Here is a 27,883-nt window from a genome sequence, read left to right as displayed (position 1 = left end):
GAGGAAATCGCCATTAAAAACAGAACTTTCCAAGATAACAACTTGATATCAATGGAATGAAGGGGTTCAAACGGAACCCCCTGTAAAACATTAAGAACTAAGTTCAAACTCCATGGTGGAGCAACAGTTTTAAACACAGGCTTGATCCTAGCTAAAGCCTGACAAAAAGCTTGAACGTCCGGAACTTCTGACAGACGTTTGTGTAAAAGAATGGACAGAGCTGAAATCTGTCCCTTTAAGGAACTAGCGGATAAACCCTTTTCTAAACCTTCTTGTAGAAAAGACAATATCCTCGGAATCCTAACCTTACTCCATGAGTAACTCTTGGATTCGCACCAATATAAGTATTTGCGCCATATCTTATGGTAAATCTTTCTGGTAACAGGCTTCCTAGCCTGTATTAAGGTATCAATAACTGACTCAGAAAAAAACACGTTTTGATAAAATCAAGCGTTCAATTTCCAAGCAGTCAGCTTCAGAGAAATTAGATTTTGATGTTTGAAGGGACCCTGGATCAGAAGGTCCTGTTTCAGAGGTAGCGACCAAGGTGGACAGGATGACATGTCCACTAGATCTGCATACCAAGTCCTGCGTGGCCATGCAGGCGCTATTAGAATCACTGATGCTCTCTCCTGTTTGATTCTGGCAATCAATCGAGGAAGCATCGGGAAGGGTGGAAACACATAAGCCATCCCGAAGGTCCAAGGTGCTGTCAAAGCATCTATCAGAACCGCTCCCGGATCCCTGGATCTGGACCCGTAACGAGGAAGCTTGGCGTTCTGTCGAGACGCCATGAGATCTATCTCTGGTTTGCCCCAACGTCGAAGTATTTGGGCAAAGACCTCCGGATGAAGTTCCCACTCCCCCGGATGAAAAGTCTGACTACTTAAGAAATCCGCCTCCCAGTTCTCCACTCCCGGGATGTGGATTGCTGACAGGTGGCAAGAGTGAGACTCTGCCCAGCGAATTATCTTTGATACTTCCATCATTGCTAGGGAGCTTCTTGTCCCTCCCTGATGGTTGATGTAAGCTACAGTCGTGATGTTGTCCGACTGAAACCTGATGAACCCCCGAGTTGTTAACTGGGGCCAAGCCAGAAGGGCATTGAGAACTGCTCTCAATTCCAGAATGTTTATTGGTAGGAGACTCTCCTCCTGATTCCATTGTCCCTGAGCCTTCAGAGAATTCCAGACAGCGCCCCAACCTAGTAGGCTGGCGTCTGTTGTTACAATTGTCCAGTCCGGCCTGCTGAATGGCATCCCCCTGGACAGATGTGGCCGAGAAAGCCACCATAGAAGAGAATTTCTGGTCTCTTGATCCAGATTCAGAGTAGGGGACAAGTCTGAGTAATCCCCATTCCACTGACTTAGCATGCACAATTGCAGCGGTCTGAGATGTAGGCGTGCAAAGGGTACTATGTCCATTGCTGCTACCATTAAGCCGATCACCTCCATGCATTGAGCTACTGACGGGTGTTGAATGGAATGAAGGACACGGCATGCATTTTGAAGCTTTGTTAACCTGTCTTCTGTCAGGTAAATCTTCATTTCTACAGAATCTATAAGAGTCCCCATGAAGGGAACTCTTGTGAGTGGAAAGAGAGAACTCTTCTTTTCGTTCACCTTCCATCCATGCGACCTTAGAAATGCCAGTACTAACTCTGTATGAGACTTGGCAGTTTGAAAGCTTGAAGCTTGTATCAGAATGTCGTCTAGGTACGGAGCTACCGCAATTCCTCGCGGTCTTAGTACCGCCAGAAGAGCACCCAGAACCTTTGTGAAGATTCTCGGAGCCGTAGCCAATCCGAATGGAAGAGCTACAAACTGGTAATGCCTGTCTAGAAAGGCAAACCTTAGATACCGGTAATGATCTTTGTGAATCGGTATGTGAAGGTAAGCATCCTTTAAATCCACTGTGGTCATGTACTGACCCTTTTGGATCATGGGTAAAATTGTCCGAATAGTTTCCATTTTGAACGATGGAACTCTTAGGAATTTGTTTAGGATCTTTAAATCCAAGATTGGCCTGAAAGTTCCCTCTTTTTTGGGAACCACAAACAGATTTGAGTAAAACCCTTGTCCTTGTTCCGACCGCGGAACCGGATGGATCACTCCCATTAATAAAAGATCTTGTACGCAGCGTAGAAACGCCTCTTTCTTTATTTGGTTTGTTGACAACCTTGACAGATGAAATCTCCCTCTTGGGGGAGAGAATTTGAAGTCTAGAAGGTATCCCTGACATATGATCTCTAACGCCCAGGGATCCTGGACATCTCTTGCCCAAGCCTGGGCGAAGAGAGAAAGTCTGCCCCCCACTAGATCCGTTCCCGGATCGGGGGCCCTCGATTCATGCTGTCTTAGGGGCAGCAGCAGGTTTCCTGGCCTGCTTGCCCTTGTTCCAGGACTGGTTAGGTCTCCAGCCTTGTCTGTAGCGAGCAACAGCTCCTTCCTGTTTTGGTGCAGAGGAAGTTGATGCTGCTCCTGCTTTGAAATTACGAAAGGAACGAAAATTAGACTGTCTAGCCTTAGGTTTGGCTCTGTCTTGAGGCAGGGCATGGCCTTTACCTCCTGTAATGTCAGCGATAATTTCTTTCAACCCGGGCCCGAATAAGGTCTGCCCTTTGAAAGGTATATTAAGCAATTTAGATTTAGAAGTAACGTCAGCTGACCAGGATTTTAGCCACAGTGCTCTGCGTGCCTGAATGGCGAATCCGGAATTCTTAGCCGTAAGTTTAGTTAAATGTACTACGGCATCTGAAATAAATGAGTTAGCTAACTTAAGGGCTTTAAGCTTGTGTGTAATCTCATCTAATGGAGCTGATTCAAGTGTCTCTTCCAGAGACTCAAACCAAAATGCTGCTGCAGCCGTGACAGGCGCAATGCATGCAAGAGGTTGCAATATAAAACCTTGTTGAACAAACATTTTCTTAAGGTAACCCTCTAACTTTTTATCCATTGGATCTGAAAAGGCACAGCTATCCTCCACCGGGATAGTGGTACGCTTAGCTAAAGTAGAAACTGCTCCCTCCACCTTAGGGACCGTTTGCCATAAGTCCCGTGTGGTGGCGTCTATTGGAAACATCTTTCTAAATATCGGAGGGGGTGAGAACGGCACACCGGGTCTATCCCACTCCTTAGTAACAATTTCAGTAAGTCTCTTAGGTATAGGAAAAACGTCAGTACTCGCCGGTACCGCAAAATATTTATGCAACCTACACATTTTCTCTGGTATTGCAACTGTGTTACAATCATTCAGAGCCGCTAACACCTCCCCTAGTAATACACGGAGGTTTTCCAGCTTAAATTTAAAATTTGAAATATCTGAATCCAGTTTGTTTGGATCAGAACCGTCACCCGCAGAATTTAGCTCTCCGTCCTCATGTTCTGCAAATTGTGACGCAGTGTCTGACATGGCCCTAATATTATCAGCGCACTCTGTTCTCACCCCAGAGTGATCACGCTTACCTCTTAGTTCTGGTAATTTAGCCAAAACTTCAGTCATAACAGTAGCCATATCCTGTAATGTGATTTGTAATGGCCGCCCAGATGTACTCGGCGCTACAATATCACGCACCTCCCGAGCGGGAGATGCAGGTACTGACACGTGAGGCGAGTTAGTCGGCATAACTCTCCCCTCGTTGTTTGGTGAAATATGTTCAATTTGTACAGATTGACTTTTATTTAAAGTAGCATCAATACAGTTAGTACATAAATTTCTATTGGGCTCCACTTTGGCTTTAGCACATATAGCACAGATATCTTCCTCTGAATCAGACATGTTTAACACACTAGCAAATAAACTAGCAACTTGGAAATACTTTTCAAGTAATTTACTATAATATGAAAACGTACTGTGCCTATAAGAAGCACAGAAAAAGTTATGACAGTTGAAAATTAATAAACTGAAAAGTTATAGCATCAAATCTTTGTAAAAAACACAATTTTAGCAAAGGATTGCTCCCATTAGCAAAGGATAACTAACCCTGATAGCAGAAAAAAAAATAAAATACAGAAATAAACGTTTTTTTTTTTATCACAGTCAACTACAATCTCACAGCTCTGCTGTGAGTGATTACCTCCCTCAAAACAAGTTTTGAAGACCCCTGAGTTCTGTAGAGATGAACCGGATCATGCAGGGAAGACAATAAACTTCTGACTGAATTTTTTGATGCGTAGCAAAAGCACCAAAAAAGGCCCCTCCCCCTCACACATAACAGTGAGAGAGATCAGTAAACTGTCATAAATTAAATAAAACGACTGCCAAGTGGAAAAAAATAGTGCCCAAAACATTTTTTCACCCAGTACCTCAGAAAATTAAACGATTTTACATGCCAGCAAAAAACGTTTAACATTAATAAATTGAGTGTTACTAAAAAGCCTGTTGCTAGTCCCTGCAAATTAGGCTAAAGTTTTATGCATACAGTATAATTCCAGTGAAGTGCCATTCCCCAGAATACTGAAGTGTAAAATATACATACATGACAGCCTGATACCAGTTGCTGCTACTGCATTTAAGGCTGAGTTTACATTATATCGGTATGGCAGAATTTTCTCATCAATTCCATTGTCAGAAAATAATAAGCTGCTACATACCTCTTTGCAGATTAATCTGCCCGCTGTCCCCTGATCTGAAGTTTACCTCTCCTCAGATGGCCGAGAAACAGCAATATGATCTTAACTACTCCGGCTAAAATCATAGAAAAACTCAGGTAGATTCTTCTTCAAATTCTACCAGAGAAGGAATAACACACTCCGGTGCTATTATAAAATAACAAACTTTTGATTGAAGGTATGAAACTAAGTATAATCACCACAGTCCTCTCACACATCCTATCTATTCGTTGGGTGCAAGAGAATGACTGGTAATGGCAGTTAGGGGAGGAGCTATATAGCAGCTCTGCTGGGTGAATCCTCTTGCACTTCCTGTTGGGGAGGAGTTAATATCCCATAAGTAATGGATGATCCGTGGACTGGATACACTTAACAAGAGATATATATATATATATATATATATATATATATATATATATATATATATATATACATATACACACACACACATACATATATACACACATACATACACATATATATATATATATATATATATATATATATATATATATATATATATATATATATATATACACACACACACACACATATACATAAATATACACACATATATATATATATATAAATATATATATATACACACACACACACACACACACACCTCTCTCTCTCTCCTACATAAAGAAAAAACAGAGGCGCCACAACGGCCTAGTACCACCCAAACAGATGATAGATTAATAGAGTAGGAAATATACTCACAAGAGTAGTGCACCCAATGGTGCTATTCAGACAGGCTGGAACTTTACAGTAGTCCAGCTTACTGTTGCCCATCCACAATCGTGTCAGGTCTGGAACACTCAGTGAAGTAGTCTCCAAAGAGGCAAAGTCCTCTCAGCACCTGTCCATAGAATACCCAAGTATTCGACCATGAAAAGAGCGTGTAATAGACCAAGGCGATACTCCAAGTTTGAGAACACAGAGAGAGCTAAAACATGAATGTTCTTGTAAAGCGCAGCTAATCCCCCTTAAGGGGCTCAAGGTGCTGCTCCTCTAATCAACCTCAAAAGGAAGAAGGCTGAGTAGACCTCGCCGGTGAACGAACTCGCAACCCTCGTTTGCTACAGTGCAGAGTAGCCACAGTGCATTAGTACGCTGAGCAAACTGTCCAGCTAGCTGCAAGGAAGAAGAAGCAGTCAGCAAGAGACAGCACAAAGCAGCCCCCGACAGAGGGCACGCTCCAGGCAACCTAAGCCGCCAGACCTACTCACAGGTCCCTAAAAAGGGGAACACAAAGCCTCCATCGAGGCCCCCCGAGAAGGAGAGAATACCCTCAGAACCTGAAGGAAGAGGAAACTGTCTCCTGTCAAAGGAGCAAGGAGAAAGGAAAACCCATCTCCTAGCAGACTGAGCTATCCAAATAGACTCAGCAATCTCACACATTCCAAAGGATACTGTGACCCATAGACCACTCAGGCATCCTGACCTGCAGACCCAGCTGGGCCACCAATACAAAGGTACAAAGAATCCTGAAACTGGTACAGGAGTCATTCCCCAGAGTACAAGTACAACCCAACTCTGAAAACTGACAAGGCCATAGACCCAAGGATCTATCAAAACAAAGCCCCACGGTCTGACATGGAACCAGCAAGATTCCAGGTGGAACCAAATCCACCTTTCCACTAGAAAGGACTCAGTCTACCGAAGTAGTAAATATACCCCAAAGGAAAAGGGAAGAGGCCGGAAGGACAATAACTGTCCTCAAGGCCCGAAGCCACCGGCCAAACGGGAAGAAAAAAATCCCCCGCAAATTTCCTAGAAAGGACCCCCACACAAGTAGTTCACCCAACAGAGGTACAGCCAACCCATGGGAACCCTGGCAAACAGGGGAATGGAACCCTAAGGCGCACCAGAAACTGCGCAGAAACCCATCATTCTTGAGAAGCAAGCCACCCAGCTAACCCCAGATGACATGGGTTACTCTGTGGCAAGGAGGAATAAATACTCAGATAGACCGGGCCAACCCTAACCCGGTCAGGTAGATGGAGCAAGGACATAGCCCCAGTTCCCACCACAGTGGAACATCCCGACCAGCTCTGAGATCCAAAACTGGGACAGGAGCAAAGCCCCAGAAAGAGGAAGACTCAGGAAGGAAAAACAGGTCCGGGTACCTAGTTCAGGTAACTATACCCTGGAACTAAACACCCCGACTGGCCAAAAAGCCAGACAAAAGGAATGGAGCATATCCAGAAAATACGGACAGCGCAGAGAACTCAAAAGCTCCAACCAAATGAAGGAACCACCCCTAGATAAAGTCCAACTCTCCAAGGAGCAAGGCTAGAAGTCAAATGAAGAGACTTCACAAGGCCAGAGGACAACAGAAGTGATACCTCTGAGTTCCCAAAACCCTACTAGCAGGCCTAGTCTCCCCATCACCTCCACACAGGCAGAGGACACAGGGGAGCAAAAAGGTGCTAAACCTTCCCTGCTCCAGGAAAACCAGAGCTAAACAAGTCCCCACAGGGATCAACCAACGTCCGGAACAGATTCCCAAAAGGAGATCTAGCCCACCCGGGACAATGGAAGAAGACCCAAGGTCTCATAACTCAGACAGACCTTATGCAGCCTAGAGTAATGGCCATATCTAGATACACTAGAAGCAGCTGAAAAGCACGCTTTTAAAAAGGTGCCAAAAGCTGCAATAGGTTTCAAAATACAAAACTTTCCGCATGCTGGATAGTTGTCCATACAAGCTGTTGGATCAAGTCCCATAGGACCATCCAGGAGCCTAAAAATTGAAGGTCAAACCACTCAACCAGTGGTAATGGGGCACTACGCCCGCCAACCCCCCCCCCCCCCCAGACACACACACGGAGGAGGAACTCTAGGTTCTGATGAAATCAGATGTCAGAGTGACGCAGCGGAACACTCCCATACCTGGTCATCCATGACTGAAGGCTATAAAGGACTGAAAAAATCCTTTCCTGCCTCGTGAACCTACAGGTTCTCTCGAATGCTTAGTTGACCATAAAAAACAATGATAACTTGAGCACTCATCAATACTACCAATCCAGCAGAAACAGTGCCACGTGTCTGAACAGCCACAAAACCAAATGAACCCGACAGGACCAGCCTGTACACAGGGTCCTAACCGGCAAGCTGCATAAATTCTCCCACATAGGAAAAAAAAGAAAAACACAGACATTATTAAACATAGGACTAACATGTCCAAACAACTTCCGAAGAAGTAACAAAGAGTATCGATCCCAGATGGTTCCCGAAGGAAGCAAACACAGATAAGACATCCCATCGGATACAAAATAAAATATAAGGCAACCCGAAGGTTAACGCCCAAAATACACAGGCCTGTCCGCAGGACCAGCCAAATGGAGCACTATCTTACAAAAAACTGGGAAAGATCTTAAACAAATGACAAACAGGAGATAACCCCACATGTCTAATGAGGTGCACCATTCAAATTATCAGACTGAAAGTCCCCATATCTGTTAACGATAGGGTTATTCAATAACTGAAGATATGTTGAAAGAAAAGAAGAAGGCGCCACAATAGTGCACAATCAGTGGTATTGAAGTATCACACGCACAAGACGAGTACTACTTACTAGATATAAGGCACTTGAGAAGTGCCACAGATGCAGTCTGGACTCTTATAGCTGCCCAGCAAACTATCCTCTCGTTGTTTCAGCAAAGCCTGAAGTTCTGAATCCAAAGTCAGGATATAAAAATGGTAACCAGGTATAGTCTTTCACTGTTACCCAAATTTTCAATTTGCAGCTGCTCCAAGAGAACTGGATACAAAAAAAGTTTGTGATGACAAAGTTGTTAAAAACAACTCCAGTTAATTAAAAACAAAGTAACAACGCGTTTCCCGGTACACAGACCATTTCATCAGGTGTATGGCATTCAATAACTGAAAAAGATGTCTAAGCAACAAGGAAACGTGTCAGGTTTAACAACCACCTTATGATTGATACATATGCCAACATGAAAACATTGTCTAAACAAATCAGTACTTGTCAAATATCTTTTAAAATGTTTTAAGACGAGATTTGTCAATAAAGCAAGGCGATTTTTTTATATATACATTGTGTATTTTGAATTTGTGTCTGCTGTATACAGCGCTGTTTCTATATTTCTAAAACACATTATATATATATTAGATTGCAACCAAGTAAGCAATTACTTTAAGTGTGTGGCGCTCTCCTTTTTAACCCTCGGATATGAATTAGCTTTATGTAAGTGCACTGTACCAGCTATCACCACACTGTGTACATATAAATCCACATTTAGCACTACCAGCCTTTACATTTCTGATGATGTTCTATATTTACCAGCACTTCTGTTCTGCTAATATCAGCATTTTGTTAGCTCTGCAGGAACCTGGGCAGCTCCAATCTGGGTTTGTCAAGTTTTTAAATCTGTGATAAACCACTAAAATGTAAACTGCAATAAGATCACTAACAAAGTGATTTAAATACATATTACTCAAGTATAAACCAGCATTACTTTGGGGGGGGATAAAGTGTAAACAAACATTAAAGCCTTTATAATTGGATCAGCAAAATTGTATTTATGCTGAGCTATGCAGAAAACTGCATGTCATTTGTAATTACTTTATTGCTGGAGGGGACAAACATTTTACCGCTGCCACACCCAAGTGCACTGCAGGCCCAGGTAACACCTGAGCAAGGGGTTCATGTGGGACTCACCAATCACACTCTTTGCAAATGACGTTCGCATCAAGGTGGCCAGGCCAAGGTCTCCAATCTTCACTGAGCCCGTGGGCCCAGTGATGAAGATGTTGTCGCACTTCAGATCCCGATGAATGATGGGGGGCGTCCGTGTGTGTAAAAACTGTAGCCCCTTCAGGATTTGTCTGCACCAGCTTCTTAACACCTTAGGCTTCATCACTTTGAATCGTTTCAAGTAGCTGCAAAAAAATACATGGGGATGTTAGAACCACAACATATTTCAAATATTCCTAATTTCTCAATGAAAAAAGTTTTTGGGATTCCTTCCAAATGAAACAAATGCACATGCCTAGCTATTCTATTCAAAAGCAACTAAATTAGAAACTGCTGCTCTGGTGTAAAGTGCAATGAAACTCACGTTTTTAACGTCCCAGACGTCATCAGCTCTGTCACCAGCACAATGCATTTCTTTCCCTTTACTGTGGACTCCCAGGAGTCATAAAATCGCACTATGTTCGGGTGCTGAAGGCCCTTTAACATCTCCGCTTCTTCTTTGAATCTCTGCTGTTCTGCTTTGGTTAGTTTTCGGTCCTGAAAACAGAAGATACAAAAAAAAGTCAAATTTTCATACAAGAAAGATAAAAAGTATTTAAACAAACACGATACATTTCCTATATAGAGCACCTGCCAGAGGTCCTCCCACATTAATTATACTGCAAGCAACCAAATGACAAAATATTTTAAACAATGTGTATGTGAGAGAAATTCAAATAAACAGCTACACGACTAAAGATATGAGGAAATGTGCAACACACATGTAAGTGTTCTTGTTAAAGGAAGAGTAAAGGCAAGATTTAAATAGATTGGACAGAGCATGACATTTTAAAGTGAACGTAAATTTTGATGCTTAAGTGCCCAGTTTTTAAAAATTAGATTAAAAACAGGAGCACTTTAATTCATCAAAATATACATTTCACTCCTGTTGTGAAAAAAAAACAACTTACCTTTTAATCTTCACAGCAGCTCCAGATTCCTCCGGTCGTCACAAGCCATTTCTGATGTCAGAAATGATGGATAGGTCATCCTCCAATCACAGCTTCCCCCCAGGGGAATCGGTGTCTGATTCAACGCCGTGATTGGAGGAAGCCGGATTCCTCATTTTAGACGCAGGAAGAGGCTTTGCAACTAAGCAAAAGTGATAATAGTATGTTGGAAAGTTTAAAGTGAATGTAAATTTTGATGAATTAAAGTGCCCAAGTTTTTAATCCAATTTTTAAAAAACGGGCACTTTAGCATCAAAATTTACATTCACTTTAAACTTTCCAACATACTATTATCACTTTTGCTTAGTTCTCTTGGTATAATTTGTTAAAGGGCTAGATTTATCAAGCCCTTTTCTCCACTATGATTGTAGATTCACACAAGCGAACCAGCAGTCACAATTTATTAAGCAGCGGTCATCATACCCAGCCCTGTTCTCCACCTTGTAGGAGGAGAATTTCATCTCCCCAGTCTCTTCCGACCAGGGAGATTGACAGCTCCTGCCCGTGCCTGACTGGCTGTCCGTGGGCAGATGGCAGGGTTGAATGCGAGCACAAACTAGCATTTGTGTGTAATGGTAAACGGGGGCAGCAGATTGCTGCATGCCAGAGGAGAAGCTGGGCGAATATGTAAGGCCTTGTCCTGCAGTGTAATCCTAGGTGAGTTCAGGAGCGTCCACGTGTAACAATATTTGAAACAAAGCTATATAGAGAGTTGCCAAAACTGCTTCCATAGAAATTTAAAAACATGTGCACACTCCTAAAACTATCAGCACAACTAGGTTTACTCTTAAACAATGAATAACAAGAGAACAAAGCAGATTTCATAATAGAAGTAAACTGGAAAGCTGTTTAAAAATGCATGCTCTATCTAAATCTTAAACATTTCATTTTGACTTTACTGTCCCCTTTAATGCATGGGTTGGTGACATCCAGGAATTAATAATTTTTTTTAGGAATCTAAGCATTTACTGTATATAGACACACATAAAAAATGAAATTTATGCTTAACTGATAAATTTATTTATCTTGTGGTGTATCCAGTCCACGGATCATCCATTACTTGTGGGATATTCTCCTTCCCAACAGGAAGCTGCAAGAGGATCACCCACAGCAGAGCTGTCTATATAGCTCCTCCCCTAACTGCCACCTCCCAGTCATTCGACCGAAGACAAGCAAGAGAAAGGAGAAACTATAGGGTGCAGTGGTGACTGTAGTTTAAAAATTTAAAAAACACCTGCCTTAAAAAGACAGGGCGGGCCGTGGACTGGATACACCACAAGAGAAATAAATTTATCAGGTAAGCAAAAATTTTGTTTTCTCTTGTAAGGTGTATCCAGTCCACGGATTCATCCATTACTTGTGGGATACCAATACCAAAGCTTTAGGACACGGATGAAGGGAGGGACAAGGCAGGTGCTTAAACGGAAGGCACCACTGCCTGTAAGACCTTTCTCCCAAAAATAGCCTCCGAAGAAGCAAAAGTATCAAATTTGTAGAAAAAGTATGGAGCGAAGACCAAGTCGCCGCCTTGCAAATCCGTTCAACAGAAGCCTCATTTTTAAAAGCCCATGTGGAAGCCACTGCTCTAGTGGAATGAGCTGTAATTCTTACAGGAGGCTGCTGGCCAGCAGTCTCATAAGATAAGCGGATTATACTTCTTAACCAAAAGGAAAGAGAAGTTGCTGAAGCCTTTTGGCCTCTTCTCTGTCCAGAGTAAACAACAAACAATGCCGATGTTTGACGAAAATCCTTAGTAGCTTGTAAATAAAACTTTAAAGCATGAACCACGTCAAGATTATGTAATAGACGTTCCTTCTTTGAAGAAGGATTAGGACACAGTGACGGAACAACAATCTCCTGATTGATATTCTTATTAGATACCACCTTAGGAAGAAACCCAGGTTTGGTACGCAAAACTACCTTATCTGCATGGAAGATCAGATAAGGGGAATCACACTGTAAGGCAGATAACTCTGAAACTCTTCGAGCCGAAGAAATAGCTACCAAAAACAGAACTTTCCAAGATTAAAGCTTGATATCTATGGAATGCAGAGGTTCAAACGGAACCCCTTGAAGAACCTTAAAAACTAAATTTAAACTCCATGGCGGAGCAACAGGTTTAAAGTGAAAAAGGGTATGTGTACAAGCGCTAAGGTAATCCCCAAGCTGTATCCAAACAGAGATCCTAACCAACCTCCAAAAAATATGCACAAGTAGTAAGAAGTGAATACAGCGCCAACAAGAGGCCAAGGGATAAATATACTCACAGAGAGATAAAAGAAGGTTATTTAATGAACCATGTTAAAAAGCATCAGTAATAAAAGACTATATATAAAAAATGTAAAAAGCACATATAAATAAAATTACAAATACAGGAATATCTTACAGAAGCGGCTCAAAGGGCCAAAGCTGATAATTACAATAAAAACAGAGGTAATAACAGGTGATCAGTGTGAGTGGTACACCAGAATAAGAGTGTATACTAATAAAACAGAATTAACCTAAGTACAACTGTAGCAAGTGCATCAAGCAAAAAACTAATAAACAATAATACAAACAATAGTGTTCAAAATTAGTGTTACAAAAATAGTGTTCCAAAAATTAGAAAAATGCACTGCAGTGCAAAAAAAGGGGGGTAGCAAAATAATTGTATAGATACAATCAAATAGTGAGTGAGTGCAAATGGATATAAAAATGCTAGCTACTTAATCCAGTGAGGTTAAGATATAATTAAATAAAATACACAATATGCAATAACATAAAAAATAAAATACACAATATGCAATAACATAAAAAATAAAATATAAAATATAATCCAAAAGTGTTCAAAAAGTTGATCAACAAATGTTAGTGAAGAACAAAAATAAGTCAATAAAAACAAAAAAATGGAAAAAATGGGTGATGAAAAGCAAGGTGAAAGTGAGGAAATTGATTCCTTCCAATATTAGTTACTTTAACAGATCCAAATTCCTGAGTGTGGTTGCTGAAGTAGCTGATTGGATCCTAGCACCTGTCAGCTGCTCCTATGGTATCCTAAAAAGTGTCCCTGTAAAAAAAGAAATTCACAACATAGTGTATCCAATATGAGAATGAAGATTAAAGTAATGCTTACCAATATGTCAACGCGTTTCTGCCCTCAAAAAAGGGCCTTTCTCAAGACTAGAATATTGGTAATGGCAGCTAGTCTTTTATTACTGATGCTTTTTAACATGGTTCATTAAATAACCTTCTTTTATCTCTCTGTGAGTATATTTATCCCTTGGCCTCTTGTTGGCGCTGTATTCACTTCTTACTACTGGAGCAACAGGTTTAAACACAGGCTTGATTCTAACTGAAGCCTGACAAAACGCCTGAACGTCTGGAACATCCGCCAGACGCTTGTGCAGAAGAATAGACAGAGCAGAAATCTGTCCCTTTAAGGAACTAGCTGACAATCCCTTCTCCAATCCCTCTTGGAGAAAAGATAATATCCTGGGAATCCTGACTTTACTCCATGAGTAACCCTTGGATTCACACCAATGAAGATATTTACACCATATCTTATGATAGATTTTCCTGGTGACAGGCTTTCGAGCCTGAATTAAGGTACCAATGACTGACTCGGAGAAACCGCGTTTTGATAAAATCAAGCGTTCAATCTCCAAGCAGTCAGACGCAGAGAAATTAGATTTGGGTGGTTGAAAGGACCCTGAAGTAGAAGGTCCTGTCTCAGCGGTAGAGTCCATGGTGGAAGGGATGACATGTCCACCAGATCTGCATACCAAGTCCTGCGTGGCCACGCAGGTGCTATCAAAATCAGTGAAGCTCTCTCCTGCTTGATCTTGGCAATCAGACGAGGGAGCAGAGGAAACGGTGGAAGCTTGGCGTTCTGACGAGACGCCATGAGATCCAATTCTGGTTTGCCCCAAAGTTGAATCAACTGTACAAACACTTCCGAATGGAGTTCCCACTCCCCCGGATGAAAAGTCTGCCGACTTAGAAAATCCGCCTCCCAGTTCTCTACTCCTGGGATATGGATAGCTGATAGATGGCAAGAGTGAACCTCTGCCCATAGAATTATTTTTGAAACCTCCAACATTGCAAGGGAACTCCTTGTTCCCCCTTGATGGTTGATGTGATATTGTCCGACTGAAATCTGATGAACCTGACCGCAGCAAGCTGAGGCCAAGCCTGAAGAGCATTAAATATCGCTCTTAGTTCCAGAATGTTTATCGGAAGGAGTGTCTCCTCCTGAGTCCACAAGCCCTGAGCCTTCAGGGAGTTCCAGACTGCACCCCAGAAGGCTGGCATCTGTCGTTACTATAGTCCAGTCTGGCCTGCGGAAGCTCATCCCCTTGGACAGATGGACCTGAGATAGCCACCAGAGAAGAGAATCCCTGGTTTCTTGATCCAGATTTAGTAGAGGGGACAAATCTGTGTAATCCCCATTCCACTGACTGAGCATGCAAAGTTGCAGCGGTCTGAGATGTAGGCGGGCAAACGGCACTATGTCCATTGCCGCTACCATTAAACCGATTACTTCCATACACTGAGCCACTGAAGGACGAGAAGTGGAATAAAGAACACGGCAAGAGTCTAGAAGTTTTGACAATCTGGCCTTCGTTAGGTAAATCTTCATTTCTACCGAATCTATCAGAGTCCCTAGGAATGAAACTTTTGTTAGAGGTGATAGAGATTTCTTTTCTTCATTCACCTTCCACCCATGGGACCTCAGAAATGCCAGAACATTAATGCACCACATCTCTCTAGCTACTTCCTATCTTGTCGAGAGTTGCAAGAGAATGACTGGGAGGTGGCAGTTAGGGGAGAAGCTATATAGACAGCTCTGCTGTGGGTGATCCTCTTGCAGCTTCCTGTTGGGAAGGAGAATATCCCACAAGTAATGGATGATGCGTGGACTGGATACACCTTACAAGAGAAAAAAGGACTAAAAAAAAAAAAAAAACTTATTGGTTAGAAGTAAAATTATAGTAGCTGTATAAACCACTATATAAAACCATTAGAGGAACCAATTTCTCTCTGAGAGGTCCAAGTGGCCATCAACTCACTCCCCCTTCACAAAAGCCCAGGCCCTGATGGGTTTACCAACCAATATAGGGATATGCTAGCACCCCATCTAACTTAGAAGAAGGGTTAGGACACAAGGAAGGAACAACAATTTCCTGATTAATATTCTTGTTAGAAACAACCTTAGGAAGAAAACCAGGTTTGGTACGTAACACCACCTTATCAGCATGGAAAAACAAAATTTATGCTTACCTGATAAATTCCTTTCTCCTGTAGTGTGGTCAGTCCACGGGTCATCATTACTTCTGGGATATTAACTCCTCCCCAACAGGAAGTGCAAAAGGATTCACCCAGCAGAGCTGCTATATAGCTCCTCCCCTCTACGTCACACCCAGTCATTCGACCAAGAACCAACGAGAAAGGAGAAGCCAAAGGGTGCAGTGGTGACTGGAGTATAATTTAAAAAATTTTTTAGACCTGCCATAAAAAACAGGGCGGGCCGTGGACTGACCACACTACAGGAGAAAGGAATTTATCAGGTAAGCATAAATTTTGTTTTCTCCTGTTAAGTGTGGTCAGTCCACGGGTCATCATTACTTCTGGGATACCAATACCAAAGCTAAAGTACACGGATGACGGGAGGGACAGGCAGGCTCTTTATACGGAAGGAACCACTGCCTGAAGAACCTTTCTCCCAAAAACAGCCTCCGAAGAAGCAAAAGTGTCAAATTTGTAAAATTTGGAAAAAGTATGAAGAGAAGACCAAGTTGCAGCCTTGCAAATCTGTTCAACAGAAGCCTCATTCTTAAAGGCCCAAGTGGAAGCCACAGCTCTAGTAGAATGTGCTGTAATTCTTTCAGGAGGTTGCTGTCCAGCAGTCTCATAGGCTAACCGTATTATGCTACGAAGCCAAAAAGAGAGAGAAGTAGCCAAAGCTTTTTGACCTCTCCTCTGACCAGAATAAACGACAAACAGGGAAGACGTTTGTTGAAAATCCTTAGTTGCCTGTAGATAAAATTTCAGGGCACGGACTACATCTAGATTGTGTAGCAGACGTTCCTTCTTCGAAGAAGGATTAGGACACAAAGATGGAACAACAATCTCTTGATTGATATTCCTGCTAGTGACCACCTTAGGTAGGAACCCAGGTTTAGTACGCAGAACTACCTTGTCTGAATGAAAAATCAGATAAGGAGAATCACAATGTAAGGCAGATAACTCAGAGACTCTTCGAGCCGAGGAAATCGCCATTAAAAACAGAACTTTCCAAGATAACAGCTTGATATCAATGGAATGAAGGGGTTCAAACGGAACACCCTGTAAAACGTTAAGAACTAAGTTCAAACTCCATGGGGGAGCAACAGTTTTAAACACAGGCTTGATCCTAGCTAAAGCCTGACAAAAAGCTTGAACGTCCGGAACTTCTGACAGACGTTTGTGTAAAAGAATGGACAGAGCTGAAATCTGTCCCTTTAAGGAACTAGCGGATAAACCCTTTTCTAAACCTTCTTGTAGAAAAGACAATATCCTAGGAATCCTAACCTTACTCCATGAGTAACTCTTGGATTCGCACCAATATAAGTATTTGCGCCATATCTTATGGTAAATCTTTCTGGTAACAGGCTTCCTAGCCTGTATTAAGGTATCAATAACGGACTCAGAAAAACCACGTTTTGATAAGATCAAGCGTTCAATTTCCAAGCAGTCAGCTTCAGAGAAATTAGATTTTGATGTTTGAAGGGACCCTGGATCAGAATGTCCTGTTTCAGAGGTAGAGACCAAGGTGGACAGGATGACATGTCCACTAGATCTGCATACCAAGTCCTGCGTGGCCATGCAGGCGCTATTAGAATCACTGATGCTCTCTCCTGTTTGATTCTGGCAATCAGTCGAGGAAGCATCGGGAAGGGTGGAAACACATAAGCCATCCCGAAGGTCCAAGGTGCTGTCAAAGCATCTATCAGAACCGCTCCCGGATCCCTGGATCTGGACCCGTAACGAGGAAGCTTGGCGTTCTGTCGAGACGCCATGAGATCTATCTCTGGTTTGCCCCAACGTCGAAGTATTTGGGCAAAGACCTCCGGATGAAGTTCCCACTCCCCCGGATGAAAAGTCTGACGACTTAGGAAATCCGCCTCCCAGTTCTCCACTCCCGGGATGTGGATTGCTGACAGGTGGCAAGAGTGAGACTCTGCCCAGCGAATTATCTTTGATACTTCCATCATTGCTAGGGAGCTTCTTGTCCCTCCCTGATGGTTGATGTAAGCTACAGTCGTGATGTTGTCCGACTGAAACCTGATGAACCCCCGAGTTGTTAACTGGGGCCAAGCCAGAAGGGCATTGAGAACTGCTCTCAATTCCAGAATGTTTATTGGCAGGAGACTCTCCTCCTGATTCCATTGTCCCTGAGCCTTCAGAGAATTCCAGACAGCGCCCCAACCTAGTAGGCTGGCGTCTTGTTACAATTGTCCAGTCTGGCCTGCTGAATGGCATCCCCCTGGACAGATGTGGCCGAGAAAGCCACCATAGAAGAGAATTTCTGGTCTCTTGATCCAGATTCAGAGTAGGGGACAAGTCTGAGTAATCCCCATTCCACTGACTTAGCATGCACTATTGCAGCGGTCTGAGATGTAGGCGTGCAAAGGGTACTATGTCCATTGCCGCTACCATTAAGCCGATCACCTCCATGCATTGAGCTACTGACGGGTGTTGAATGGAATGAAGGACACGGCATGCATTTTGAAGCTTTGTTAACCTGTCTTCTGTCAGGTAAATCTTCATTTCTACAGAATCTATAAGAGTCCCCAAGAAGGGAACTCTTGTGAGTGGAAAGAGAGAACTCTTCTTTTCGTTCACCTTCCATCCATGCGACCTTAGAAATGCCAGTACTAACTCTGTATGAGACTTGGCAGTTTGAAAGCTTGAAGCTTGTATCAGAATGTCGTCTAGGTACGGAGCTACCGAAATTCCTCGCGGTCTTAGTACCGCCAGAAGAGCACCCAGAACCTTCGTGAAGATTCTTGGAGCCGTAGCCAAGCCGAATGGAAGAGCTACAAACTGGTAATGCCTGTCTAGGAAGGCAAACCTTAGATACCGGTAATGATCTTTGTGAATCGGTATGTGAAGGTAAGCATCCTTTAGATCCACTGTGGTCATGTACTGACCCTTTTGGATCATGGGTAAGATTGTCCGAATAGTTTCCATCTTGAACGATGGAACTCTTAGGAATTTGTTTAGGATTTTTAAATCCAGAATTGGCCTGAAAGTTCCCTCTTTTTTGGGAACCACAAACAGATTTGAGTAAAACCCTTGTCCTTGTTCCGACCGCGGAACCGGATGGATCACTCCTATTAGTAAAAGATCTTGTACACAGCGTAGAAACGCCTCTTTCTTTATTTGGTTTGTTGACAACCTTGACAGATGAAATCTCCCTTTTGGGGGAGAGGATTTGAAGTCCAGAAGGTATCCCTGAGATATGATCTCTAACGCCCAGGGATCCTGGACATCTCTTGCCCAAGCCTGGGCGAAGAGAGAGAAAGTCTGCCCCCCACTAGATCCGTTCCCGGATCGGGGGCCCTCAATTCATGCTGTCTTAGGGGCAGCAGCAGGTTTCCTGGCCTGCTTGCCCTTGTTCCAGGACTGGTTAGGTCTCCAGCCTTGTCTGTAGCGAGCAACAGCTCCCTCCTGTTTTGGTGCAGAGGAAGTTGATGCTGCTCCTGCTTTGAAATTCCGAAAGGAACGAAAATTAGACTGTCTAGCCTTAGGTTTGGCTCTGTCTTGAGGCAGGGCGTGGCCTTTACCTCCTGTAATGTCAGCGATAATTTCTTTCAACCCGGGCCCGAATAAGGTCTGCCCTTTGAAAGGTATATTAAGCAATTTAGATTTAGAAGTAACGTCAGCTGACCAGGATTTTAGCCACAGTGCTCTGCGCGCCTGAATGGCGAATCCGGAATTCTTAGCCGTAAGTTTAGTTAAATGTACTACGGCATCCGAAATAAATGAGTTAGCTAACTTAAGGGCTTTAAGCTTGTGTGTAATCTCATCTAATGGAGCTGATTCAAGTGTCTCTTCCAGAGACTCAAACCAAAATGCTGCTGCAGCCGTGACCGGCGCAATGCATGCAAGAGGTTGCAATATAAAACCTTGTTGAACAAACATCTTCTTAAGGTAACCCTCTAACTTTTTATCCATTGGATCTGAAAAGGCACAGCTATCCTCCACCGGGATAGTGGTACGCTTAGCTAAAGTAGAAACTGCTCCCTCCACCTTAGGGACCGTTTGCCATAAGTCCCGTGTGGTGGCGTCTATTGGAAACATCTTTCTAAATATAGGAGGGGGTGAGAACGGCACACCGGGTCTATCCCACTCCTTAGTAACAATTTCAGTAAGTCTCTTAGGTATAGGAAAAACGTCAGTACTCGACGGTACCGCAAAATATTTACCACAGTCCTCTCACACATCCTATCTATTCGTTGGGTGCAAGAGAATGACTGGGTGTGACGTAGAGGGGAGGAGCTATATAGCAGCTCTGCTGGGTGAATCCTCTTGCACTTCCTGTTGGGGAGGAGTTAATATCCCAGAAGTAATGATGACCCGTGGACTGACCACACTTAACAGGAGAAATAAGATAAGGAGAATCACATTTTAAATCCGAAAGCTCAAACTCTGCGAGCAGAAGAAATAGCAACCAAAAATAAAACTTTCCAAGATAATAACTTAATATCTATGGAATGCATGGGTTCAAACGGAACCCCTTGAAGAACATTAAGAACTAAATTCAAACTCCAAGGAGGAGCAATTGGTCTAAACACAGGCCGCATTCTAGTCAGGGCCTGACAAAAAGATTGAACATCTGGCACATCTGCCAGAGGCTTGAGTAACAAAATAGGCAAAGCAGAAATCTGTCCCTTTAAGGAACTTGCTGACAACCCTTTCTCCAATCCTTCTTGAAGAAAAGATAAAATCCTGCGAATCCTAACCCTACTCCATGAGTAGCCCTTGGATTCGCACCAATAAAGATATTTACACCATATCTTATGGTAAATCTTTCCAGTAACAGGCTTGCGTGCCTGAATCAAGGTATTAATGACCGCATCAGAGAACCCCCGCTTAGACAAAATCAAGCGTTCAATCTCCAAGCAGTCAGCAGCAGAGAAATTAGATTCGGATGATGGAAGGGTCCCTGAATGAGAAGGTTCTGCCTCAATGGAAGCTTCCACAGCGGCAGAGAGGACATGTCCACCAGATCGGCATACCAAATCCTGCGAGGCCACGCAGGAGCGATTAGAATCACCGAAGCCTTCTCCTGTTTGATCTGTGCAATCACCAAGGGAAGGAGAGCAAACGGTGGGAACACATAAGCTAGGTTGAACGACCAAGGCACTGCCAAGGCATCTATCAGTTCGGCCTGAGGATCCCTGGACCTGGATCCGTACCTTGGGAGCTTGGCATTCTGCCGAGATGCCATCAGATCCAATTCGGGACTGCCCCATCTGAGAATCAGGGTGGCAAAGACCTCCAGGTGGAATTCCCATTCCCCCGTATCTAATGTCAGCCTGCTCAAAAAATCCGCCTCCCAGTTGTCCACTCCTGGGATGTAGATTGCTGACAGATAACAAGAGTGAGCCTCCTCCCACCGAATTATCTTGGATAATTCTGTCATCGCTAAGGAACTCCTTGTTCCTCCCTGATGATTGATGTAAGCTACAGTCGTGATGTTGTCCCACTGAAATCGGATGAATTTGGTCGAAGACAACCGAGGCCAAGCTTGAAGCGCATTGAATATTGCTCTCAACTCCAGAATATTGATGGGAAGTAGAGACTCCGACCAAGCCCACACACCCTGAGCCCTCAGGGAATTCCAGACTGCACCCCATCCTAGTAGACTGGGGTCCGTTGTCACTATCACCCATAAAGGTCTGTGGAAGCACGTCCCTTGGGACAGATGATCCAGCGACAACCACCAAAGAAGAGTCTCTTGTCTCCTGATCCAGAGCTATCTGAGGAGACAAATCTGCATAATTTCCATTCCACTGTCTGAGCATGCTCAGTTGTAGAGGTCTGAGATGAAAACGAGCAAACGGAATGATGTCCATTGCCGCCACCATCAATCCAATTACCTCCAAGCACTGAGCCACTGATGGCCGAGGATTGGACTGAAGGGTTCGGCATGTATTCAGAATCTTTAACTTTCTGACTTCCTTCAAGAAGATTTTCATGGATACAGAATCTATTAAGAGTTCCCAGGAAAGGAACCCTTGTCTGTGGAATTAGTGAACTCTTTTCTAGATTCACCTTCCACCCATGAGTCATTAGAAAGGACAGAACCATGTCGGTATGAGACTTTGTCAGTTAGTAAGACGACGCCTGGATCGTCCAGATAAGGCGCCACTGCAATGCCCCACGGTCTGAGAACCGCTAGCAAAGACCCTAGAACCTTCGTGAAGATCCTGGGTGCAGTGGCCAACCCGAAGGGAGGAGCCACGAACTGAAAATGTTTGTCCAGGAAGGCAAACCTTAGAAACTGGTGATCTCTGTGGATAGGAATATGAATATATGCATCCTTTAAGTCCACGGTAGTCATATATTAACCCTCCTGGATCAATGGAAGAATTGTACAAAATCGTCTCCATCTTGAAGGATGGGACTCTGAGAAACTTGTTTAGATTCTTTAGATCTAAAATGTGTCTGAAGGTTTCCTCTTTTTTGTGAGCCACGAAAAGATTTGAGTAAAACCCCTGCCCCTGTTCCCGTATTGGAACGGGACGAATTACTCCCATAGTGGAGAGGTCTTTTACACAACGTAAGAACGCCTCTTTTTTTATCTGGTCTACAGACAATCGTGAAAGAAGAAACCTTCCCCTTGGGAGGGAATTTTTGAACTCCAGTTGATACCCCTGGGACACGATTTCTAGTGTCCATGGATCCTGAACATCTCTTATCCAAGCCTGGACAAAAAGAGAAAGTCTGCCCCCTACTAGATCCGGTCCCGGTTCGGGGCCGCCCCTTCATGCTGTCTTGGGGGCAGCAGCGGGCTTCTTGGGTTGTTTACCCTTGTTCCAAGCCTGGTTGGGTCTCCAGATGGGCTTGGCTTGTGCAAAGTTCCCTTCCTGCTTAGAGGAAGAGGAAGAATGGACTCCCTTGAAATTTCGAAAGGATCGAAAATTACTCTGTCTTCTTTGTTTGGCTGACTTATCCTGAGGGAGGAGGTGGCCCTTACCTCCCGTAATGTCAGAAATTATCTCTTTCAATTCAGGCCCGAAAAGTGTCTTTCCCTTGAAAGGAATAGCCAAAAGCTTGGACTTGGAAAACACATCCGCAGACCAAGATTTTAACCATAAGGCTCTGCGAACTAAAATGGCAAAACCTGCATTCTTAGCCGCCAATTTTGCGATCTGAAAGGCGGCATCTGTAACAAAAGAATTAGCCAACTTAAGGGCCTTAATTCTATCTATTATCTCCTCTAAAGAAGTCTCAGTCTTCAGAGACTCTTCTAAGGCATCAAACCAAAAGGCAGCCGCAGTTGTGACTGGTACAATGCAGGCCGTCTGTTGTAAGAGAAACCCTTGATGAACAAATAGCTTTTTTAGAAGACCCTCCAACTTTTTATCCATAGGGTCTTTGAAAGCACAACTGTCCTCAATAGGGATAGTCGTACGCTTAGCTAGGGTAGATATAGCTCCCTCCACCTTAGGGACCGTTTGCCAAGAATCCCGCACGGTGTCAGCTATAGGGTACATTTTCTTGAACATAGGTGAAGGGGAGAACGGGATACCCGGTCTTTCCCATTCCCGAGTAACAATTTCCGAAATTCTCTTAGGAACCGGAAAGGCATCGGAATAAGAAGGGACTTCCAGATATCTGTCCATCTTACACAATTTCTCTGGAGGTATCACAATAGAGTCACAGTCGTCCAGAGTCCCTAAAACCTCCCGAATCTGTCTGGGGCAATGCACTACCTGAGTCAGACAGTTCCCCCTCAGACAGACAGTGTCTCCCTACCCCCCAATTCAGAGGTCTGGGAGGGTACATCAGAGATAGCCATCAAAGCATCAGAAGTCGCAGGGGCCCCATGTGTTTCTGCCCTGCTACGTTTGCCTTGCAACACTGGCAACTTAGACAAAACCTCTGTGAGGGTAGATGACATAACTGCAGCCATATCCTGCAAAGTGAAAGAAGCAGACGCCGTTGAAGAACATGGCGTCGCTTGTGCGGGCGTTAAAGGCTGTGACGCTTGGGGAGAAGATTGTGGCATACCCTGAATCTCATTGGTTTGAGAACATTCTTTAGACACATCTTTATTAAAAATATTTTCTCTTTACATTGTAAGGCTCTCTCAACACAATTGTCACATAGAGAGTTGCGCTGTCAGAGCGTGCAAAAGTAAGCCCCGCCATTCGTGGCCGTAATCACAAAACACCTCAAAATGCCGCCAAGAACCGGAGCCTTGTAAATAAATAATACATCCCCAGCGTCAGCCAGCCCGTTGTGCACACAAACATTTCCTAGAGCTTCTAGGTCCCACATACATGCTAGAGTGTCTGGTAATAGCCAGGGCCGGCTCAACCATGGGACCAAGTGGGTCCAAGGGACCCAGGCAGCACTTGACAAGGGGCAGCACTTCAGTCACTGTCAGATTCAGACCATTATGTACCAATACACAAAATCGGTCAAGGGTGACATTAAAGGTGGGAAAAGTGCAACTTCCTTCCCACTTATTGCACAATTGTGCATAAGCATTGGTGGCATGCAGGTAGGCAGGCTTAGTAAGGATGGCGGCCAGGCTAGTAGGTTGATATACTAATCAATGTTACTGCTGGAGGGGGAGTCATTGCATTCTCGGACCCAGGCAGCACAATGTCTTGAGCCGGCCCTGGTAATAGCGCGTACCCCTATAACAAATTTCCAGCGCTTCTAAGCCAGTTCCGATCTGTCCTTAGATTGTCTGGTAACATAAAATAAGACAGGCCATGTACGCATACCCCAGTGCCCTTAGGTGATGCAAGACTGCCCTAATGTCTGGGGGAAAGTATAAAGGGAGCTTTCCCAATATATATATGGACAGTACAGTTAGGCTGAGACACCCAGAATAAAAACTGCACTTACCTCTATGCTGAAGGTACAGCATGATTCAGTATCAAGAGGTACAATCTTCCTCCTGAGGTCCTGTGAAATAGCAGGGTCTTGGTTACAACCTCAAAAGACCATATACAGATAATGCAGCACAAATATGGGAGGCGCAGTGGATACAAAAATCCCCTAGTTCCCATAGCCTAGAAGACTATTCAGAAGCTGCTCTGTAATAAAGAGTGCACATCGGTACTGTTTGAAAATTAAAAAAAAAAAAAACTCACTTTACCTCTTCCTATCACTAACACAGGCAAAGAGAATCACTGGGTTGGGGGGGAAGGGAGGAGCTATTTATGCAGCTCTGCTGTAGAGCTCTTTGCCTCCTCCTGCTGACCAGGAGGCGATATCCCATAAGGATGAAATCCGTGGACTCGTCATATCTTGTAAAAGAAATGTTTTCCTTCCAGAGAAGTCTCATTTCCCTGCCGGATCAAGGATAAGTTCCTGAAACAGTGCATAAGCGTAATTTAGCAGATTCCACTCCTTACCGCTCTGATAAGTATTTCTAAGAGCGGGGAATACAAATGTGTGGATACAAATGTGTGGCGTGCTCAGTCTTCTCTAATTAAAGAAACAAACACATCTACGCGGCCCCTTAGGAGGACGCCATACGCGCTCTCCTAGCAGTCTGACACTTCTTAGACACTCATGTACTAAACGGGGCTGCTTATCTTACATAATGCTAGTGCCACATAAATTACATTCTGTACAGAAACATAATAAAAATGCTCCTAAATATTGAAATATTCTATCTGAACCCCAAAGACAGTTAACCCCTTCCTCTATGAAGGAGGTTAACCCCTAAGTCTCAAACACATGCAAGAATGTGCCTGCCAACTGCCTCAACCATCCATAAAGGATTGTGTCCCATTAAAAAGCAGAGGGTGTTAACCCTTTTAGTGAAAGCCTTCTAGCCCTAGAAGAACAAAAAGGCACTTACCTGCATTCTAGTCGTCCGGCAGTCAGACGGCTCAAAAAGTTTGAGAGGATGCAGCTCCTCACAGAGACCTGTGTAAAAATAAAGACAGAGTAAGCTTACTCAGGCTTTCTATACCAGGGCAGCAACATGTTAGGAACTTGTAAAGTGTGCTTTGCTGCGTTTTCCTAACTGCTTTAAAGCCAACACAGCCCTGCTGAAGAGACTAACGTGAAGTACAGCTAGACCCAAATAGTGATGGAAGGCCAGAGCAATCTTGCGCAGACTTCAAAATAAAAAAATCTTGATAGAAGGATCTTAATCAGGACACCTCATTACTTCACCTCTTCCTTGTACTAGAGGCAAAGAGAATGACTGGGGGTTGTGGGAAGGAAAGTGATATTTAACAGCTTTGCTGTGGTGCTCTTTGCCTCCTCCTGCTGGCCAGGAGTGATATTCCCAACAGTAATTGATGATGATCCGTGGACTCACCTTGTCATTAGAAAGAAAAGAGACAGCCCCATGGGACAATCTTATGCCCACTTCCAAGGATAATGGGGTAGATTAGTGGTGCCTCATAATATATAGATTTCAAGAGACACAAATCTCCTTTAGTATTGGCTATTAGATATAAGCAGTCATGCCCTAGTACAGTCCTACTTTCCTACTGAAAGTGATACTCTATAAATTATTGGTGATGTAGCATTAAATTGAATGTAACACTACTCTTGATCCTTATCTTGTTCATGTAATCTGTATATGAGTTTACTCACATCACTTATTATACAAGCAGAAAACAGCCACAACACTCTGGATCAAATTCCTTGTTAAGAGACCTGTAGTACTCAGCATTGTATCCACGCTAAAGGCTAAAATTAGCAGTCCTATGACTATGTGCGTCTACAAAATACCACCATGTGAATGCCAGGTCTATAAGAGGCTCAGTGAGCATCTCATATGTTAATCTATATTTAATATGACAATCAAAAACTAACTGGAAAGCTACAAACAATATCCTCATTTTACACAAGACTTTCTTTTAAAGAGTTTTTACAATATGCAACTACTGAACACTGACAATCACTAATGTTAAAGGGACACTGAACCCAAATTTTTTCTTTCATGATTCAGATAGCGCATGCAATTTTAAGCAACTTTCTAATTTACTCCTATTATCAATTTTTCTTTGTTCTCTTGGTACTTTTATTTGAAAAAGCAGGAATGCAAGGTTACGAGCCGGCCCATCTTTGGTTCAGCACCCTAGGTAGCGCTTGCTGATTGGTGGGTACATTTAGCCACCAATCAGCAAGCTGTACCCAGGTGCCGAACCAAAGATGGGCCCAGCTCATAACCTTACATCCCTGCTTTTTCAAATAAAGATACCAAGAGAACAAAGATAAATTGATAACAGGAGTAAATAAGAAAGTTGCTTAAAATTGCATGCGCTATCTGAATCATGAAAGAAAAAAAAAAACAGAATTTATGCTTACCTGATAAATTACTTTCTCCAACGGTGTGTCCGGTCCACGGCGTCACTCTTACTTGTGGGAATATCTCTTCCCCAACAGGAAATGGCAAAGAGTCCCAGCAAAGCTGGCCATATATTCCCTCCTAGGCTCCGCCCACCCCAGTCATTCGACCGACGGACAGGAGGAAAAATATAGGAGAAACCATATGGTACCATGGTGACTGTAGTTAGAGAAAATAATTCATCAGACCTGATTAAAAAACCAGGGCGGGCCGTGGACCGGACACACCGTTGGAGAAAGCAATTTATCAGGTAAGCATAAATTCTGTTTTCTCCAACATTGGTGTGTCCGGTCCACGGCATCATCCTTACTTGTGGGAACCAATACCAAAGCTTTAGGACACGGATGAAGGGAGGGAGCAAATCAGGTTACCTAAACGGAAGGCACCACAGCTTGCAAAACCTGTCTCCCAAAAATAGCCTCCAAAGAAGCAAAAGTATCAAATTTGTAAAATTTGGCAAAAGTGTGCAGTGAAGACCAAGTCGCTGCCTTACATATCTGATCAACAGAAGCCTCGTTCTTGAAGGCCCATGTGGAAGCCACAGCCCTAGTGGAGTGAGCTGTGATTCTTTCAGGAGGCTGCCGTCCGGCAGTCTCGTAAGCCAATCGGATGATGCTTTTAAGCCAAAAGGAAAGAGAGGTAGAAGTCGCTTTTTTGACCTCTCCTTTTACCAGAATAGACGACAAACAGAGAAGATGTTTTTCTGAAATCTTTTGTAGCTTCTAAATAGAATTTTAGAGCACGGACTACGTCCAAATTGTGTAACAAACGTTCCTTCTTTGAAACTGGATTCGGACACAAAGAAGGTACAACTATCTCCTGGTTAATATTTTTGTTAGAAACAACCTTTGGAAGAAAACCAGGCTTAGTACGCAAAACCACCTTATCTGCATGGAACACCAGATAGGGCGGAGAACACTGCAGAGCAGATAACTCTGAAACTCTTCTAGCAGAAGAAATAGCAACCAAAAACAAA

The 27,883-nt window shown here is 43.4% G+C and overlaps 1 protein-coding gene across 4 annotated transcripts in view; it reads right to left on the bottom strand.

Moving 5' to 3' along the window:
- The window catches only part of WNK3 (WNK lysine deficient protein kinase 3), a 544,128-nt gene that overhangs the window by 423,248 nt on the left and 92,997 nt on the right, over nucleotides 1–27,883 (bottom strand). For all 4 annotated transcript variants that reach the window (XM_053695870.1, XM_053695869.1, XM_053695868.1 and 1 more), the window contains exons 3-4: nucleotides 9,701–9,873; nucleotides 9,301–9,521 (exon numbers count right to left, since the gene is read on the bottom strand). In XM_053695870.1, the coding sequence (XP_053551845.1) occupies nucleotides 9,301–9,521; nucleotides 9,701–9,873 (394 nt within the window). The remainder of the gene's footprint in view (nucleotides 1–9,300; nucleotides 9,522–9,700; nucleotides 9,874–27,883) is intronic.

The sequence above is a fragment of the Bombina bombina genome, chromosome 12 (genome assembly GCF_027579735.1).
Source record: "Bombina bombina isolate aBomBom1 chromosome 12, aBomBom1.pri, whole genome shotgun sequence".
Classification (NCBI taxonomy): Eukaryota; Metazoa; Chordata; class Amphibia; order Anura; family Bombinatoridae; genus Bombina; species Bombina bombina.
This window is presented reverse-complemented; position numbering and strand designations above follow the sequence as displayed.